General features: G+C 46.1%; 1 protein-coding gene across 1 annotated transcript in view; it reads left to right on the top strand.

Moving 5' to 3' along the window:
• Positions 1 to 20,000, top strand: part of lrrk2 (leucine-rich repeat kinase 2) — a 33,319-nt gene that overhangs the window by 9,472 nt on the left and 3,847 nt on the right. The window contains exons 12-43 of the mRNA XM_030790529.1: positions 1 to 45; positions 564 to 688; positions 1,068 to 1,195; positions 1,381 to 1,525; positions 2,160 to 2,299; positions 2,626 to 2,754; positions 3,107 to 3,271; positions 3,958 to 4,219; positions 4,827 to 5,003; positions 5,487 to 5,593; positions 5,696 to 5,768; positions 6,231 to 6,439; positions 6,618 to 6,868; positions 7,123 to 7,271; positions 7,872 to 7,965; positions 8,349 to 8,535; positions 9,180 to 9,361; positions 9,694 to 9,917; positions 10,376 to 10,503; positions 12,018 to 12,236; positions 12,586 to 12,787; positions 13,054 to 13,144; positions 13,270 to 13,449; positions 13,997 to 14,151; positions 14,572 to 14,718; positions 14,869 to 15,072; positions 15,379 to 15,525; positions 16,215 to 16,327; positions 16,842 to 17,032; positions 17,588 to 17,748; positions 18,231 to 18,401; positions 18,841 to 18,941. The exon at positions 1 to 45 is cut by the window's left edge and continues 85 nt beyond it. Of these exons, the coding sequence (XP_030646389.1) occupies positions 1 to 45; positions 564 to 688; positions 1,068 to 1,195; positions 1,381 to 1,525; positions 2,160 to 2,299; positions 2,626 to 2,754; positions 3,107 to 3,271; positions 3,958 to 4,219; positions 4,827 to 5,003; positions 5,487 to 5,593; positions 5,696 to 5,768; positions 6,231 to 6,439; positions 6,618 to 6,868; positions 7,123 to 7,271; positions 7,872 to 7,965; positions 8,349 to 8,535; positions 9,180 to 9,361; positions 9,694 to 9,917; positions 10,376 to 10,503; positions 12,018 to 12,236; positions 12,586 to 12,787; positions 13,054 to 13,144; positions 13,270 to 13,449; positions 13,997 to 14,151; positions 14,572 to 14,718; positions 14,869 to 15,072; positions 15,379 to 15,525; positions 16,215 to 16,327; positions 16,842 to 17,032; positions 17,588 to 17,748; positions 18,231 to 18,401; positions 18,841 to 18,941 (5,002 nt within the window). The remainder of the gene's footprint in view (positions 46 to 563; positions 689 to 1,067; positions 1,196 to 1,380; positions 1,526 to 2,159; positions 2,300 to 2,625; positions 2,755 to 3,106; positions 3,272 to 3,957; positions 4,220 to 4,826; positions 5,004 to 5,486; positions 5,594 to 5,695; positions 5,769 to 6,230; positions 6,440 to 6,617; positions 6,869 to 7,122; positions 7,272 to 7,871; positions 7,966 to 8,348; positions 8,536 to 9,179; positions 9,362 to 9,693; positions 9,918 to 10,375; positions 10,504 to 12,017; positions 12,237 to 12,585; positions 12,788 to 13,053; positions 13,145 to 13,269; positions 13,450 to 13,996; positions 14,152 to 14,571; positions 14,719 to 14,868; positions 15,073 to 15,378; positions 15,526 to 16,214; positions 16,328 to 16,841; positions 17,033 to 17,587; positions 17,749 to 18,230; positions 18,402 to 18,840; positions 18,942 to 20,000) is intronic.

Raw genomic sequence — 20,000 nt, 5'->3', positions numbered from 1 at the left:
GTGTGTGTGTGCTTGTCGACTGCTTCACACACTCTTCCAGAGAGGGTATGACCAGAGCATGTTTACTCTGCATGAACAGTAAACAGAATGCATACCTTACTGTCACACACACACACACACACACCCATCCACACATCCACACATGCAAGACCAGGAGCACTCATTCCTATCTTTCACATCTGTAAAAGGCTGTTGTTGTCAGCTGTTGGCTGTGGTGTGTTTTTGGTCTTTCAATGAAATGCTTGTTTTTCATTTCTGTTTATTGTGCGTGTGTGCATATGTATGTGTGTGTGTGTGTGTATGTGTGCGCGCGCGCATGCGTGTGTGCGTGTGTGTGTACGTGTGTGTGTGTGCGTGCGCGTGTGTCTGTGCGTGGGCGTGTGTGCGCGTGTGTGTGTGCGTGCGCGCGCGTGTGTGTGTGTGTGTGCGTGTGCGTGTGCGTGTGCGCGTGTGCGTGTGCGTGTGCGTGTGTGTGTGCGCGTGTGCGTGTGTGTGTGCGTGTGTGTGTGCGTGTGTGTGTGCGTGTGTGTGCGTGTGTGTGTATGTATGTCTGGGCTCTGCAGCAGAGTCAGTATGGATGTTGGACTCGGTGCTTTGCGACACATCCGCACGGTGATGCAGAGACATAACTTTGACCCAGAGGTCCAGCTGCAGGGACTGAGGGCAAGTCTGGTGCTTCATAACCCGGGTATGGAAGTACACACATAACTGCAGTTATGTCACCCAGTTACTGTTAACCCAGCTGTATGACACTTCTTTTCATTAGAGATCAGTATTTTCACCGCTTTCACAATGGATGTGTGTGTCTAATTCACTTCCTGGCATTGAGGAATTAAACTGTATTACTTGTGTTTGACTCAGAGTGTAAGGCTTTTTAAGAGGTATTCATTATTAAAGGCTCTCTGTCTCTCTCTCTCTGTCTCTCTTGCTATGTGTGTGTGTGCTATATGTGTGTGTGCTATATGTGTGTGTGTTGTATGTGCGTGTGTGTGCGTGTGTGTATGTGTATGTGTGTGTGTGTGCGTGTGCGTGTGTGTTTATGTGTGTGTGTGTGTGTGTGTAAGCAGACAGGAGCCTGAGGGAGAATGGTGTATCAGTGGCAGATCCAGACACACTGGATGTGTCATTGCGAGTTCTTAAGACTCAGTCTGTTGTAGAGGGAGCTCATTCAGTTTACCTAGAGTGTCTCAACAGAGTAAGATTCTTACACACACATGCACGCACACAGACACACACACACACGCATGCACACACACACACACACATGCACGCACTCTGACATGCCTCGGTTTTAATGATTACTGCCACTGCTCCTATCTTTATTGCTTCCACTACAACTACTACTACTGTAATAATAACAATAGTAATGTGTGTGTGCAGTTTCTCAATGATGAGGCGATACAGGAGTGTGGTCTGGGACTTCTTGTCACGTTGGCTGACTGTTCAGGTGCCGTGGACCTCATGTGTCAACAGGGGGCGATAGACACGGTGCTGCATTCCCTCCAGATGTACCCACAGAAACGAGGTGGGTCGGTCTGCATCAGGTCCAAATGCGTCTTGTTCATTTTTTTATGTTTTTTTTTTTTTTTTTTTTTTAACTGTAACTGGATTTCCTCATGAGGGAAATTTGATTGGACCTGAGCGGTCAGTCGACAGAGCTGACCTAATTTTAGATGGAGTGGAGTGGTTCTTCACCTCTCAAATCTAATACTCTGGATGCTTCTCAGGACCTTGATTAGCTCAGTCTGACTCATGCAAAGCTGCAGCGAAAATGAGCTGAACTTGAAACCCAGTCAGATTTCCCGCCCACTAATAAAGACCACATCAATATTGATTCGTTGCCTTTAGTTAGTGCCCCTTCCCGGCCCCTTCCCGGATGCCCAAGTCTTGCATGTTCAGTACGCCTGCATCATGAGTTCAGCTGATTCGGTGAATGGTCCAGCAGTAGATCATTTCAGTGGGGGCCGTGTGTTGGGCCAGGCCTGATACAGTGACGTGTTAGGCAGGATGACCACGAGGAATAGCGGACTATTAACCAGACTATTGGTCCTTCTAGCTCCACTGTTGCACGCTGTAGTGGCGTTAATGTGAGGTTAGTGTGGTGATAGGATGGAGTTGCTTTGGTCCCGTCGGTCACCGATTCCTGTTTTCCCGTACAGAGACCCATCACTGGGGTCTGAGTCTCCTGTGTTACCTCGTCTCCAAGAAGAAGCTCTCTCGCTCCCACGTCCCTGTGTTAGCCTCCACGGTGGTCCAGTCCATACGAACACACAAGGAGGACGAAGAGATGCTTCTCAAAGTAGGTGAACTCAGCGCGAACTTTGACCTCCAAAACTAAAAGATTAAACTCCGAATTTCTGTGTCACACAAAGTGTATACCTGGCCTCTTTGAAACGTGAATGGGTTTGTGTTCCAAGAAGCAGCGTGAAGGAAACAGTGAAAGGTTTTGGGGTTTTTTTGTGAGTGCCACGATTAGACGTTTACCTCAGCGTTATATCTGGTTCGAGCCCCGATTAAGGTTGCTGTGTGTATTCTGTCTGGCTCCCTGACCTGTGTGTGACCCGTGTGTGACCCGTGTGTGACCTGTGTGTGTGTATCTGAGTTGTGTTTGTGGTTATGCGACAGGGTTTGCTGGTGGCATTTAGGCTGTTGGATGCCTGCTCTGGAGCAGCGGCCGTGCTGGCGGGGGAGGGGCTAGAGAGAGACATCTTTCAGCAACTCAGAGACAAAACTGTGGAACAAGGACCTGACACGGTGAGTGTGTGTCCACACGTGTGCCTTTTGAGATGGCTATTTGAGCTTGTGAGTATCTGTGTTAATGTGTGTGTGGGTGTGTGTAGCTGGGAGCATGCATCTGTGTCTTTCTGTATGGCAGAAGAGTGAATAGGTGAATAATGAAGGTGAAAAACGAAAAGAGAATTTACTAAAATCAAGCAAACCTACTTTTTCTACATGGTTTAATAATGTCGTAGAGGATGTAAAATGTGAGAGTAGACTTCTCAGCTCAGACAAAGGGGGGAAAAACTTTTTTTTTTCCTTTTAGTTCTCCAGGTGAATGCTTGGCTTGTCCGTATCATATATGTCTGTTGCGTGGTTGCAGCTCCAGAGGGTGTGCTGTCTGTGTCTGAGTAAGATGGTGCTGGATCCAGACATCAGGTACGGCATGCTGGAGCACGCCTGTGAGGACGGTGACGTGGACATGGCTGAGTGTCTGATAGAACTGGGCACCGACATCAACAAGAAAACCAAAACCGACTCCCTCATATATCAGGTCAGATTAACTCAAAGACATCACCTGACAAGACTGACTCCCTCATATATCAGGTCAGATTAACTCAAAGACATCACCTGACAAGACAAGACTGACTCCCTCATATACCAGGTCAGATTAACTCAAAGACATAACCTGACAAGACAAGACTGACTCCCTCATATACCAGGTCAGATTAACTCAAAGACATGACCTGACAAGACTGAGTCCCTCATATATCAGGTCAGATTAACTGAAAGACATCACCTGACAAGGCCAACTCCCTCATATATCAGGTCAGATTAACTGAAAGACATCACCTGACAAGGCCGACTCCCTCGTATATCAGGTCAGATTAACTCAAAGACATGACGTGACAAGACTGACTCCCTCATATATCAGGTCAGATTAACTCAAAGACATGACGTGACAAGACTGACTCCCTCATATATCAGGTCAGATTAACTCGAAGACATGACCTGACAAGACTGACTCCCTCATAGCTCAGACATGTCATGAGGCCTAATTTAATTAGACTTGACTTGGTCATACTGTGTTTAACTGGTAGTTCATTTTTACATTCTTGTGGGAAATTTCCTTGTGTTCATACATTTACTGTGTCGGTGTTTGTGTATGTGTATGTGTTTAGATAGATAGAGAGATAGATTTGTCTAAATGTTGGTGTATGTGGTGTGTATATCTGACAGGTGTGTGAGCGTGGCGGTCCCGTGGCGTTGGTTGACTTGCTGATCCGTTCCGGGGTTCACGAGCAGCAGCTGCGTGGAGCCCTGACCGCCAGTGTGAGGAGAGGGGACGGCCCAGTGGTGGTTCTCCTGCTGGCCCGTTTGGGTCTGGACCCCGCCAACAATGCCCTGTGCTTGGGGGGGTTTCGCCTCAGCCGCCTGGAACCCTCCTGGCTCGGAGCTCTGCTTTCGGACCGTAGGGCCCCCCCGCCGCGCCAGAGAAACAGTGAGTCCCGAGCGCCCTGTTTGCGTTAGTCGGGCGCTGGCCGATGCCCACCCTAGGTGGAGTAGCTAGAAGAAGAACTCTAATCCAAAATCTGCTGCTTACTGTTTCCCCCATGGTCCCTCCCCTTTCCTCTCTTCCTCTGGTCCAGTTAACACTTCCCCAGAAACGTCCACTGGTAGGACTGCCAAGACGTTTCCACCAGATGTTTCCAGCTTTTTAGCTCTGGTGTATGTGACTCACATGCTGACTTTATAATGCCTCCTTGTTTAGTTCAGCGACGAGACCCTGATGTAGGTGAAGGGCAAGTATTGTTAAGTGATAGATTTTGGGAACTACAACCAGCTTGATCACCTCTGTCTTCTGCGTGACTGGCTATGCAAAAATACCAGTTTATCAAGATAAGATGAATGTGGAGTTGATTAATACATTACTGAAACAGCAGGGAGCACAATACCTCAGGCCACTGCACAGTAAAAAGGTCACCGACATGTTGGTTTGTATGTGTTATGGGACTGAAATGTTAAAGAGTAGTTGTTTAAATGTTATGTTTCTAATTTATGTGTGTGTGTGTGTTTGTGTGTGTGTGTGTTTGTGTGTGTCTGTGCAGGCAGAGGCCAGTATTTGGCCAGACAGATCCAGACTCTTCAGAGGAAAAAGTGTCACCAGAAGCTCTTGCTGGAGGTTCTCGGAGACCCCTTTATCTCTGAGTATTTGTCAGAGGAGGAGAACGAAGACTGGGTTTTCATTTCCCCACAGAGCAGTCCAGTCTGTGTTCTAGACAGCGGTGAGACTCAGATCTAGCACAGCGCCCCCTGTAGCACCGGGGTGTATGTTTTACGTCACAGCTCACTGTCCAGTTTAAATTGTGTCAGATCATGTTCAGTTCTGCCTTCGCTGTGAGTGGTTAGACTTACAGAGGGGCTGTTCTGCATGAGTTGTAATGAACAAGAGTGATTTTGTAACAGAATTATGGGCTATGTTGAGGTTAACATGTTTGAAGATACATAAGAGGTGAATCACACCGGTGATTTGTCTTATCATTCGTTGAATACTAGTTTTCACTATGATTAATTGGTTTAGATTGTTTGTATTTAAAAAAATTGAAAATACTTGCCGGTAATTCAGTGTTGTTGGAAAATTAGACTACTTTTTATGAACTGTAAAAATGCTTTGTAGCTGGCAGCTTCAGCAGAACATGTGACTAGGTTTTCTGAGCGCCTGAAAGAAGGACATTAAAGGGCTCCCTCATCTTGCTCTGATGTTTCAGATGCTGACTGGTTTCCCCGTATGGTAAAAGTCCACAGTGCCCCAGGAGAGCTGAGGTCAGAGTTTGACACAGGGCAACAGGACCACAGCCGACGGGCACTTTCAGAGGTAGGGTCACCAGATCACACATGTCCTCAAACGCATATATGTCACTGTGTTTTTCCGTAGTCTTTGTCTTAGATGGTTAACCTAATGAATGTGTCTCTTTAGAGTACTTATCCTGAGCCGAATGACTCCATACACATGTGGATCAGCAGGATCTCTGAGAATCAGAATCAGAAAGGTACTGTGATAGAACAATAGAAATATTTAGCTTTATCTCAGCAACAATACTCTGATCCAGATTGCACAGAGTTTATATCACTGTATCTGCCACCATATTGTCTTTAACCCAGCGGTTGTGAGGCAGAAACCCGGTGTGCATAACCCTTCAGAGAGCAAACTACTGTAACTGATGTTTTGGGGTTTTTTTTTTCTCTCACTAACCATATCCTGTTTTTGTTCTCAAGGCTTAAATGGGTACAGAGCTGCCCGTAGCTATTCTTATAGTCCTTGTTTTAAGTCTAGCTCACAGAGACTTCCGTTCCTGAGATGTTGTTGAAAACCACTCAGAGAGGCAGTAAAGTTGAAGAATACATGACTGTAACTGGAGATGCAGTCTATGAACTGGACCCCCTGTTACAAGGGTCTAGTTCATGTCAGTTTCATATTTTGAAGAGTTTTTCTTCTGTTGATGAATTCGTAGAGCTCTGGTCTCCTGAGACCCCCTCCCCCACTGGTTCCCAGTTGGCCAGGGACAGAGAGCGCATCCGCCTTCTGGACCTATCAGGGAATGAGCTGAACTATCTGTCCTGTTTAATGGACGAGGACTCGGTCCAGCTGCAGCTGGGTCATCTCTTCCGCCTGGACCTGAGCCAAAACAGCCTATCAGAGCTGCCCAGTTATCTCTGTCAGGTTTGTGTCATAATAGGAAATTAGTCGGTCAAAGCTTTGCTTTCTTGCTGTGTGATGAACAATGAGGTTCTAGATTTCTGAAATGGAAAAGGAAGCCCCTGGATGATACAGATATTTGTCAAGTACACATTAAGATTTTATAAATAAAGAAAAATGGGCCCTTATTGTTTTTACTCAGAGCCTGCAGAGCCTGACGCGTCTAGATCTCCAAGACAACCAGCTGACATCACTTCCTGCCGAACTCCTGAGCCTACCTGTACTGAGCGTGCTCAATGTGTCCCGGAACCACGTGGGTCCGGAGCTGCTGTTAAACCCCGAGGTCCAAAGCCCAAGCCTTCGTCAGCTGAACCTGTCCTTCAATAAAATCGTCACCTTCCCTTACCAGCTTTGTCACGCCATGCACAAGCTAGAGGAGCTCTCACTGGAAGGGTATGATGGGAAATGTAGTTCTGTAACAAGCGTGCAAAACATCTGTGTTGGTTTTAGACCGTAGAAAGTTCGGTACCTACATATAAATTATGTATGTAGCATATCTTATCTATATATTATCAGATATGTTATCTGTATATTATTTTCAATATAGCCTGGTGTCATAGCATCAGTCCTGAAATGAGGCACAGGATCCCTGTAGGTTTCTAACCTGTTGACAAACCTAAATTTTGTCCCCCCCCCACCCCCCTCAGAAACCAGATCTCTGAGCTGTGCGTCCCTCTGTGTATGGCGGAGCTGAAGGTTTTGGATGTGAGCAAGAATGTGGTTCAGAGCATCTCCAGTGATTTTCTGTCTCAGTGCTTTAAGCTGGAGACCCTCAACGCCTCTGTCAACAAACTCAGTGAGTCACAGACTCACTCGACCTGATTTACATCAGTCATGGACAAACTCAGTTAGCCCTAAAAGACACTTTTAGACTATGATATGTTGCATACGCAGGTGTAGTGTCATAGACGTATACTCATGTGTGTTGCGTTTCTGCAGCAAATAATTGGTTGCATCCACATGTTATGTATACTGTCACTTGTTGCATGTGTACATACAACAATATGTGACATATGTAGGTTGTGTGTGCTGTAATGTGTTGCATATATACACACTTAACCTTGTTGAGTAAACAGTCTATCTATTCTGTAATTTGTTACATGCATATGTAAGCTATAATCAGTTATATCTGTAAATATGATAGAATTTGTTGCATGTAATCATGTATTGTGATTTGGTGTTTGTATATTACACAGTGCGTATTGTCATAAGGTAAATGCAGAGGCAAAAAAAAACCTCAGTTAGTGATCATTTGCTTTATTGCAGCAGTTCAGTTTGAATGACTTTATTTTTTTTTTCTCGTCAGACTTATAGTGCTTCATAGGTGTCTTTTGTGTTGTTTTACTAAATCTGACTCAGGAGTAGCTCTCAGTCTTTGCCCACTGTTTTTCCCCAGGTGATCTGAGCCACCTTCCTCCCAAACTGACTACACTGAAGCTGGCTCAGAATAACTTCAGCACTGTTCCCAAGGCCATTCTCTCCCTGCCCAGGTACATGGCCTGTGTCTGACTGGACTCTTGTCTTACGCTGACTCATACTGGGGCATTTTTAGACTTGACTACATGATTTTATCATGGAATATAGCTGCATTATTCAAGATTGCATTCAGGTTGTGTCCTGAGAATATCAGTGACAGATTTTTGCCCTCTCTTACAATTGTTTTTATTTTTGCAGAAAAATGAGATTTAAAGCCGCAGATGTGACCTGGTGTCTTTTTGGTGGCTGTTTTGGGGATAGAGATGTTCTCTGTGTTCCTTTGTTAGAATTCTTGATTTAAACTCATTTTCTTGCTGTCTCGGTGTCTTCTCTGTCTCTCTGTGTCTGTCTCTGTCTGTCTGTCTCTCTTTCTCTCTCTCTCTCTCTTTTGGGTCAGTTTGCGGTCTGTGGACATGAAGAGCAACCACATCACGGTGCTGCCTGGCCCGCCGGCCTGGGTATCCGGTAATCTCAGAGAGCTGATCTTCGGCGAGAACCAGATCTCAGTGCTGGACCTGAGCGGATCCGTATCGAAGTGGATCAGGCTGGAAAAACTCCATTTGAACAAGAACAAGCTGACAGAGGTACAGCAGAGTGATATCAACAGAGTATCTGAACCCCACCCCGTCATGAAGTGTTCTGTTCTCAGAGTAAAAGTCAGAGAGGTGAAACCTGTCTGCCCAGTATCAAGTCTCCCATACACCACCATATACCTGTATTATCACAAGTCTGCTAGAGGTAACTTCAGCAAATGTCCACCTGCAGGTCTGTTTTCCTGCTGAATTTTCGTTCCAGCTCTGAATCTAAAATGTACCTGAATGTAAAATTGACAGGTTTAGCAGGGCCTTGAGTGCGTATGACTTTGGCACTGGAGTGAAATCCTGGTAATCTTTAGGCCTACGTTTTCTTCCACCGTCCCCCGTTTGAGTGTGTGTGTTTGTGGACTTTCTGACTCCACCGTCCCCCCTTTGAGTGTGTGTGTTTGTGGACTCTCTGACTCCACCGTCCCCCCTTTGAGTGTGTGTGTTTGTGGACTTTCTGACTCCACCGTCCCCCCTTTGAGTGTGTGTGTTTGTGGACTCTCTGACTCCACCGTCCCCCCTTTGAGTGTGTGTGTTTGTGGACTCTCTGACTCCACCGTCCCCCCTTTGAGTGTGTGTGTTTGTGGACTTTCTGACTCCACCGTCCCCCCTTTGAGTGTGTGTGTTTGTGGACTCTCTGACTCCAGATTCCTCGTGAGATTGGGCAGCTGGAGGACCTGATGTCTCTGGACGTGAGTCGGAACAGCGAGCTGCGCTCCTTCCCAGATGAGCTGGGAAAACTAGGAAAACTCTGGGACCTGCCACTGAATGGCTTACGCCTCCAGCTGGACCTGAAGCAAATCGGCAAGAAAACCAAAGACATTGTCAGGTTCGTCTGTCTGACTGCCTGCCTGTCTGTCTATGTGTCTGTCTGACTGCCTGCCTGTCTGACAGTTTTGTCTGTCTGGCTTGCTATCTTTTTATTCTAAATTCCTCTGTAAAGCCAGCTGACCTGTCTTAAAGACACAGCCAGAGGTGATGCATAGATTTTCAGTGCAAAAATCTACCCAACCTCACCCTTCAAAATATTACCAAAGAAAATGTACGGTTGCCATTTTTTTAAATAAAGAATCACACATGTAAAGCGTTTATAACCTTTATAACATTTGCTCTGGCCTCTGTAATTTAATGGTAGTTTCTCTCTGTGACTCGGATGCTCAGGTTTCTGCGGCAGCGTCTGAAGAAGGCTGTGCCGTATTTCCGGATGAAACTGATCGTGGTTGGGAATCCTGGCAGTGGAAAAACCACGCTGATCCAGCAGCTCATGAAACTCAAACGTTCCCAGTGGCGTTCCGATTCGCACGGTGCCGGAATCCACATCAGAGACTGGGCCGTACGCTACAAAGACAAGAAAAACATGATACTCAATGTTTGGGATTTCTCAGGTAGACTTCTAAATGGTTTGGGTGCATTTTTAAAGTTTTATGCCTTACTGTCATGTTGTGAATGGAAACTTGAGCAGGTGTGCCCATAAAAAAGGAGGCTAACACAAGAACGACTCCAGAAAAGACTGTCAGAAATCCTGTGTCATATGTATTTCTCCAAGAACAGATTTTGAAACTTTTTTTTATCTTTAATAATCTTAATGAGTACAACTATATAGGACAAAAAGGAACTGGATCAATACTCATACTCAGAGATGCCTTATTCAGCTTTGGACTGAATTTTAAACACTGAAACTGGCTCTATGCATTTTACCTTTAGCTGAGACAACTGAACTGCAAATCAAACACTTGTTTTGTTTTGTTTTGTTTGTTGTTGTTTTATTTGGTGATGTTTACTGGTTTGAAAGCATGCCTTTGCTTAAAGTCACATCTCTGATTGGCTGGTTCTGCTGTGACAGGCGGGGAAGAGTACAGCGGAGCGCTCCCTCATTTTCTGACCTCCAGGGCCTTGTACCTGGTGGTTTACGACCCCAGCAAAGGCAGTGACCAGGTGGACAGCATCAAACCCTGGCTCTTTAACATTAAGGTCAGCTTCAACACTGTGACTCTAACACATACACCTCTACCTGTCCCTCTGTCAGTCTCATATCAGACTCCACCAGTACACCTCCACCTGTCCTTCTGTCAGTCTCATATCAGACTCCACCAGTACACCTCCACCTGTCCCTCTGTCAGTCTCATATCAGACTCCACCAGTACACCTCCACCTGTCCCTCTGTCAGTCTCATATCAGACTCCACCAGTACACCTCCACCTGTCCTTCTGTCAGTCTCATATCAGACTCTACCAGTACACCTCCACCTGTCCCTGTGTCAGTCTCATATCAGACTCCACCAGTACACCTCCACCTGTCCTTCTGTCAGTCTCATATCAGACTCCACCAGTACACCTCCACCTGTCCCTGTGTCAGTCTCATATCAGACTCCACCAGTACACCTCCACCTGTCCTTCTGTCAGTCTCATATCAGACTCCACCAGTACACCTCCACCTGTCCTTCTGTCAGTCTCATATCAGACTCCACCAGTACACCTCCACCTGTCCTTCTGTCAGTCTCATATCAGACTCCACCAGTACACCTCCACCTGTCCTTCTGTCAGTCTCATATCAGACTCCACCAGTACACCTCCACCTGTCCTTCTGTCAGTCTCACATCAGACTCCACCAGTACACCTCTACCTGTCCTTCTGTCAGTCTCATATCAGACTCCACCAGTACACCTCCACCTGTCCTTCTGTCAGTCTCATATCAGACTCCACCAGTATACCTCCACCTGTCCTTCTGTCAGTCTTATATCAGACTCCACCAGTACACCTCTACCTGTCCTTCTGTCAGTCTCATATCAGACTCCACCAGTATACCTCCACCTGTCCCTGTGTCAGTCTCATATCAGACTCCACCAGTACACCTCCACCTGTCCTTCTGTCAGTCTCATATCAGACTCCACCAGTACACCTCCACCTGTCCCTGTGTCAGTCTCATATCAGACTCCACCAGTACACCTCCACCTGTCCTTCTGTCAGTCTCATATCAGACTCCACCAGTACACCTCCACCTGTCCTTCTGTCAGTCTCATATCAGACTCCACCAGTACACCTCCACCTGTCCCTGTGTCAGTCTCATATCAGACTCCACCAGTACACCTCTACCTGTCCCTGTGTCAGTCTCATATCAGACTCCACCAGTACACCTCCACCTGTCCTTCTGTCAGTCTCACATCAGACTCCACCAGTACACCTCCACCTGTCCTTCTGTCAGTCTCACATCAGACTCCACCAGTACACCTCCACCTGTCCTTCTGTCAGTCTCATATCAGACTCCACCAGTACACCTCCACCTGTCCCTGTGTCAGTCTCATATCAGACTCCACCAGTATACCTCTACCTGTCCCTGTGTCAATCTCATACCAGACTCCACCTGCTCCTATATCAGCTCCACTCAAATGAGGAAACAGTTATGTTTCTGGATTTATTTAATGCAATTTCTTTCTCTCTCTCTCTCTCTCTCTCTCTCTCTCTCTCTCTCTCTCTCTCTCTCTCTAGACCCTAGCTCCTACATCTCCTGTGATCCTAGTTGGAACACATATGGATGAGTGTGAAAACAGCTCCCTGCAGGAGTGTGTGAGTAAAATCCAGGAGGAGCTGCAGGTGGGCCAGGGTTTCCCTGTTATCAGAGACCACCACACGGTGTCCGCGTGCACGGAAACGGACTCGCTGAGCCGACTACGGAAAGCCATCATCAAAGAGGTCACGACTTTTAAGGTAAGACCGGCCGCAGAATACACACTGTCCCGCGCGATGCCTCGTGTATTCATAACACATCTCTAACAGACGAAAGAAGCGTTTCTCCTTTTCACATTTAACTCTCTGATTCACTAAGAGCGCAGTGTGTTTTCTCAAGCAGAGCTTTAACCTGTATTAAGAGTAGAAAGGAAATTTCAATCCAGAGTCAATCTGGTAACACCCTCATCAACGGGAGCTTCTGGACTGGTGACCATATCAGATAGCATTATTACTCTTGAGAAAGTCTTATGTGCAGGCTTATTAGCCAAATCAAATTGTTATCACAAACCAGCCCCTTCGTAAGAGCCACTCCATGTACCGCCATCAGTTACAGGGCCAGTTGGTGATGGGCCAGCTGGTTCCGGAGTGCTATGTGGAACTGGAGAAGCGGGTCCTGTCTGAGAGGGTGTGTGCCCCCCCGGAGTTCCCTGTACTCCAGCACTCCTCTCTGCTCCAGATCATCCAGGAGAACCAGCTCCAGCTGGACGAGGGAGAGATCCCACACGCTGTGCACTTCCTCAGCAATGCTGGTCAGATGTTACTGTGTCTTTCTTTTTCTGTGGTTCATGAGTTTCTTTGCATTCTCTTTCTCTCTCTCTCTCTCGCTCTCTCGCTCTCTCGCTCTCTCTCTCTCTTTCTTCTCTTTCTGTCACAGGAGTGCACATTTTATTTTTGTGAATTTATTTATGTACTTCCTTTTTTGTAATATTCTGTGTGTGCGTGTGTGTGCGTGTGCGTGTGCGTGTGCTTGTGCGTGCGTGTGTGCCTGTGTATGTGCACGCGTGTCTGTGTCCAGGCATCCTCCTGCATTTTGAGGATCCTGTGCTCCAGCTGAGGGAGGTGTACTTTATAGACCCACAGTGGCTCTGCAACATCATCTCACAGGTGCCACAGAATACACATTAATAACAAATAACCATTCTCACGCACGCGCACACACACACACACACGCACACACCCCTACAGTGAAGAGTGCACTGAGAGCTGTTTTGTTGTGTGTCTAGAGTCTGAGTGTGTCACGTTCACTGTTTGGAGAGAACTGTAAAGCACTGGTACAGAGTTCAGCGGTGGAGAAGTTTCTCGTCCAGAGCCGGTGCTTCCCTAAGGAATGGCTCACTCAGTATCTCAAACTGTTAGAGACCTTTCTCATCACTCTGCCCTTCGGTGAAGGACAGCTGCTAGTGCCCGGCAGGTAAGAGGTTTCACAGTGTGATTCAATTTGATTTGGTTCAATTCAGATCAGTTCAGTTCAATTTAATTCACTTCTGTTTAAAATAATCAAATTTAATTTAATTTAGCTTTTCCATTTCCCAGCCCAGTAGTAGGGGTCTCTATGTCCTTTATATATATATATATAACAAAAATGTCTTAACTTTTCTGTCATTTTAGAATAAAAACAAATAATTTAACTTTCAGTTCTCAGTCAACTAAATTCAAATCTGTTCACTTCAATTCTACTTAGATTAACTCAACGAAATTAAACTCAGCTTGCAACTCTTACTCAGTTCAGTTCAAGTCAATCCAGAGATTTCCAGATTGGTATAATACAGTTTTGTTTCATTTGTATACTACACAGCTATACATTTAAACATCTACTGAGGTTTTCTCTGTGCTAAACTCAACCTGCAGTAACCGCTGATAAGAGATGAGAGGTGTTGACAGTGTGTGTGAGAGATGGGAGGTTTTGATAGTGTGTGAGAGACAGTGAGTGATGGGTTGCTATGTGGTTTTGTGATCAGTCTTCCAGGTCAAAGGCCGTCGATAGACCTACCTCACTTTGAGAAGTCGGAGGTCATCGTGCGTCTGTATGAGATGCGTTATTTCCCCATGGGCTTCTGGACCCGACACATCAGCCGACTGCTTGAGGTCTCCTCCTTCATACTGGGAGGCACAGGTACAGACATATACACAACTCCAAAAATATCCTTATAACACAGACATGGCACAGTAATTTAGTATGGGAAGGTTTTAGAAAAGAATACCTTTAGCTAATTAAGTTTATACATTTTAACTGGTTTTGTTTTTTTGTTTTTTATTTTTTTAAGTTTTATATATTTGTCCTTAGTAATATGGATAGACATGGATCAAAATGTTATTACACCATACACATGGGACAGTAATTTACCATGGGAAGGTTTTAGAAAAGAATATATTTAGCTAGTTAAATTTATAAGCTAAAACAGTTTTTATATGTTTTGTATGTGTATCCTTCATGGTTAATGAAGAAAAGTTTAGATTAGCATACTGGAATGTGGCATCTCTTGTCTGAGCTGTTTTGGGTGGTGCTTGATTAAACCCTGCTGTGTCTGAACAGAGAAAGCTTTGAAGCCCAGACGTGTCTACTGGAAGACCGGGGTCTACCTACAGTGGTCCTCAGAGGCTTACTGTGTGGTGGAAGCATCGATACCAGAGGACACCCCCTCCAGCTTCATCAAGATCACTGTTCCCTGCTCACGGAAAGGTAGGCCAGAAAACCATACACGGACTGTTTTTTGCTTTTTTTAAAAAATCTGAATTCACGTTTCATAAGTCCAGAACTTCGTCAACTTATCATGTGATGATGAGGAGGAAGAGAGCGATGACGAAGAGTTGCACTTTCGGTCTTCCTCAGGTCGTGTGCTGCTGGGACAGATTGTGGACCACATCGACTCTCTCCTGGAGGAATGGTTCCCCGGACTCCTGACCACCGATATCCACGGCAACGGTGAAGCCATGCTGAAGAAGTGGGTTTTGTACAGCTTCGATGACGGACAGGAGTGGAGACAGATGCTGTTGGAGGATCTTGCGGCTCATATTGAGCAAAACAATGCATCTGGTCCTGCAGGTAAACATTAGACTGCTCCAGTTACACGCCACTATACAGATATCGAAAAAACGAACCGATGTCATCTGGCCAATCGCAGGTGAAACTTGACTTTTCTGCACCATGATCACTCGAGAGACTAAAGACATGTCCTGGCTTAAAAGTCGTCTCACGTGTGTCTTTTCTTTAACGAGCGTTTGAAAGGTGATTTATGTACAGATAGACCAGCCCAACAGGAACGGGGGGGTTTATTGCATGTTCCATAGGGTGCTGTGTGTGTTTTTGGTTTTTTTGACGTGACCGTTTGTCATGTTGCAGACTGTCTCCTGAAGGACCCTGCAGACCCCCGCAGCACGGTTCCCGTCACTCAGATCTCCCCAGACCTGCTTCTGAGTGACCAGCCAGCCTGCATCATGCTCAACCCAGACCAGCTGCAAATGAACGAGTCCAAAGAGTACCTGCTGGGTCAGTACACAGACAGAGAGGGAGAGAGAAAGAGAGAGAGTCAGAGAGTTACAAATCTCATGCAAGACAGAATGCTTTTGATGTAAAACTAATTGATGGGGAAATGGGGCTAACAGAACAGACTTGGAAATATAATCATACAGTAGAACAGAAAACTGCTAGATACTGCTCCAGCAATGCACTTTGTGAATGCAAGGCCCTTCAAATGACTGACAGAACTGAGGAGAACTTACGAAAACAAGGCTTAACGAAATAAAACAGCTGAAACCCGTGATGGAATGGTGAACGGGTTGAACCAATGACATGGGGCGGGAGAAAGAGGGAAGCTGCTGCTTAAGGAGCCAGATATCTTCATCTCTCCACTCTTTCCAGAGTCCCACTGTCATGAGGACTTGGTTCTGGTGTAAAGCCATGATTGGCAGATACCGCCTCGCTGTGTTCTATTGTGAATCAGAGGAATTAGACTTCTTATCTCTGCTGAATAATAAGGTCAAGTGCAAATCAAGTCAGATGGTTGCAAGCCACTGTTAAATAGAGGATAAGTGCGCAGTATTGACTGATTGATTAGGTGCCACTGCTTTGTTTGACTGAATATGATCCTCCTGGTCCTATGCAGGTCATAAGCATTACTGTGCATGCGGAGGAGGCTGGTGTTTAATTAATGCTGCTTTCTACTGTTTTGCCTGAAGGTGATGGAGGCTTTGGCTCTGTGTATAGAGCCGTGTATAAGAATGAAGATGTGGCAGTGAAGGTGTTTAAAAAGCACGCCACAGAGCTGTATGTACACAGACTGGTGAGACAGGTAAGACGTCCCGTTTATAATTATGCCAGAAAAATCAGTGTCTGTCCTGTCAGTCTGCTGAGAATCTGAAACTCGTCTCCACCTCAATTCTTCTCCACCTGCATTACTCTCCACCTCAATTATTCTCTGCCTCAATTATTCTCTACCTCAATTATAATACAGTGGGACTGGCAATAACCTCCTCTCTTTCTGCCTTTCTCTCTCTCTCTCTCTCTCTCTCTCTCTCTCACTTTCTCTTGCCCTCTTTCTGTCTCTGTCACACTCCATCTCTCTCTCGGGAGTGCACAGTTTATTTCTGTCTTAATTAATATGTTCATGCACTTCCAACTCTTTAATATTTAGTTATACCTGTGTGTGCATGTGGTTTCTTATACCTGTATGTGCATGTCTCTCTCTCTCTCCCCCTCTCTCTCCCCCTCTCTCTCTCTCTCTCTCTCTCTCTCTCTCTCTCTCTCTCTCTCTCTCTCTCTCTCTCTTTCTCCCCCTCTCTCTCTCTCTCTCTCTCTCTCGGCAGGAGCTGACTGTGCTGGGCAGACTGCACCACCCGAGTCTTGTGGGGCTGTTAGCTGCGGGGACATGTCCGTACAGGCTGGTGATGGAGTTAGCTCCACGCGGCTCTCTGGACTCACTGTTTGAACATGAGAACGGCAGCCTGAACCGCAAACTCCAGCACAGGATAGCACTGCAGGTGGCCGACGGCCTCAGGTAGACCTCACACACACACACACACACACAAACCTGTGAATCATGTGCTTCATATCTACAAAGGCAATGGAAATGCATGGATTCCTTGAATCCTTGTTTTTAGAATCTGGGGAAATACTCCAGATTTCCAAGCCAGTCCTAAATTAAAAACCTGAATTCCACTGTCACTGGTGTAGTGTTGTCATAGACAGTAGTGTTGTTGTCATAATGACTAATGGTGTCATAATGAAAGATGAAATGAGTTAAATGCTTAGGAGGATTAGCAATTCTGTAGTAAAAGACTTTGATAAATGTGATGGTGTTAAAAAGTGAACTGTGCGGTAACCCACAGTAATGGTACAGTCACGAATGATTTGTGTTGATTTGTGAATGAACAGCAGTTATCTCAGTTATGCTGTTACAGATAAAACCATGAATGGGACAGGAAATATTTCATCACGTAGTAAACACAGTACGAGGAGGAAGTCTAATTTTGCTGTAATGCAAAGGATAATTATTTTGCGATAAAGAACAGGGCTTTTGTAATGAAAGCTGTGGCATCACCTCTGTTCTCAGGTATCTTCACAAAGCCATGATTATTTACCGGGACCTGAAACCTCACAACGTTTTACTGTTTAATCTGAGAGCAGACTCAGAGATTATCGCCAAGATTACAGATTATGGCATCGCGCAGTACTGCTGCAGTATGGGAGTGAGGAGCTCAGAGGGCACACCAGGTGATAATCCCATAGATTATCTGATATAATAAAAACTAGGCCTTTTCTATCTTAAATATAGCATAAAAACAGAATCCCTCTTTTTTTTTTACCATTGTTTGTGGTTGTTGTTTAAAGACAAATATATTTATAATAAATGCGTCTATAACATGTCAATCCCATATTAACCCTGATAGTCCAATATAACTAACTGCTGTTGCTAACTGGTGCTTTACATTTAAATACTTACTGCATATTTACCAAACAGTTTGAAACAGCCTGCAATGTGGCCACATAATAATAAAAAATACCAAAGTCCTATTTCTGTATGTAGTTATTAAACAAATATATGGTTATTAGAGAGACCTTAAATAAAGTGGGTCCAGTGATGGGTCAAAAATGCTACTATTATGTGACTGCTATCGCTATAAAGACTGGATCTGTTGTTAAACCGACTTTAAAGACTACTGTTTATGCTCATCCGGAGTCCTTGCTCATGACAGGTTTCCGTGCGCCTGAGGTTGCCCGCGGAAACGTGATCTATAACGTGAAAGCGGACGTGTTTTCGTTCGGCCTGCTCCTGTATGACCTTTTGACCTGTGGCGAGAGAATCGTGGACGGTATGAAGTTCCCCAGTGAATTTGATGAGATCGTCGTGCAGGGCAAGCTCCCAGGTAATCATTATACTCTCTCTCATCTCATCTCAGCCTGGGCTCCAGCACGTTTAACAGGTCCACCACCAGTCTCAGCAGGGCCTGCCTCCCAGTCTCTGTGTCATGGTTTTGGGTTTTTTTTTGGGTTGCTGTTTTTGGTACTGTGTTTTAAATTTTGTGTTTTTTAATTGGCTTGACCTGTTTGTTTGGGCTGAAATACCAGTATATCTCCATCCAGACTGCGGAGAGAATATTTTTCTACTGGATTTGGTTCGTTCACAAGCCTCTTAAATGAGCCCATTAAAAAGAACAGAAGAGGGCCTGTATTCAGCCCTGAATGTGGTATGTGTCTTTGCTGGATACATGGCAGTGTTTTAGCTGAGTCTGAGCCCTGATTGGATTATTCTGTGGGGTGATGGTGATTGGCTGATAGTTTGTCTGGGCGTGTCTTCTCCCTCAGACCCAGTGAAGCACTACGGTGTTCCTCCATGGCCAGGGTTCCAGGAGCTGATGAGGGACTGTTTGAGAGAGAGCCCTCCAGACAGACCCACCTCTGCACAGGTAATCCCAGCCTCTCCTCTCCTCTCCTCTCCTCCCCTCTCCTCTCCTCACCTCTCCTCTCCTCTCCTCTCCTCTCCTCTCCTCTCCTCTACTCACCTCTCCACTCCTCTCCTCTCCTCTCCTCTCCTCTCCTCTACTCTCCTCTACTCTACTCACCTCTCCTCTCCTCTCCTCTCCTCTCCTCTACTCTCCTCTACTCTACTCACCTCTCCTCTACTCTCCTCTACTCTCCTCTACTCTCCTCTCCTCTCCTCTCCTCTCCTCTACTCACCTCTCCTCTACTCTCCTCTACTGTCCTCTCCTCTCCTCTCCTCTCCTCTCCTCTCCTCTACTCTCCTCACCTCTCCTCTCCTCTCCTCCCCTCTCCTCTCCTCTACTCACCTCTCCTCTCCTCTACTCTCCTCTACTCACTTCTCCTCTCCTCTCTTCTACTCTCCTCTCCTCTCCTCTCCTCTACTCACCTCTCCACTCCTCTCCTCTCCTCTCCTCTCCTCTCCTCTACTCTCCTCTACTCTCCTCTACTCTACTCACCTCTCCTCTACTCTCCTCTCCTCTCCTCTACTCTCCTCTACTCTACTCACCTCTCCTCTACTCTCCTCTACTCTCCTCTCCTCTCCTCTCCTCTACTCACCTCTCCTCTACTCTCCTCTACTGTCCTCTCCTCTCCTCTCCTCTCCTCTCCTCTCCTCTCCTCACCTCTCCTCTACTCTCCTCACCTCTCCTCTCCTCCCCTCTCCTCTCCTCTACTCACCTCTCCTCTCCTCTACTCTCCTCTACTCACTTCTCCTCTCCTCTCTTCTACTCACCTCTCCTCTCCTCTCCTCTCCTCTCTTCTCCTCTCCTCTCCTCTCCTCACCTCTCCTCTCCTCTCCTCTCCTCTACTCACCTCTCCTCTCCTCTCCTCTACTCACCTCTCCTCTCCTCTCCTCACCTCTCCTCTCCTCTCCTCACCTCTATTCACCTCTCCTCTCCTCTCCTCTCCTCTACTCTCCTCTCCTCTCCTCTACTCACCTCTCCTCTCCTCTCCTCTACTCTCCTCTACTCACCTGTACTCACCTC

Source organism: Chanos chanos, chromosome 13, assembly GCF_902362185.1.
Source record: "Chanos chanos chromosome 13, fChaCha1.1, whole genome shotgun sequence".
Taxonomy (NCBI): Eukaryota; Metazoa; Chordata; class Actinopteri; order Gonorynchiformes; family Chanidae; genus Chanos; species Chanos chanos.
The sequence above is the reverse complement of the archived record's forward strand: the minus strand, read 5'-3'. Positions and strand labels throughout refer to the sequence as shown.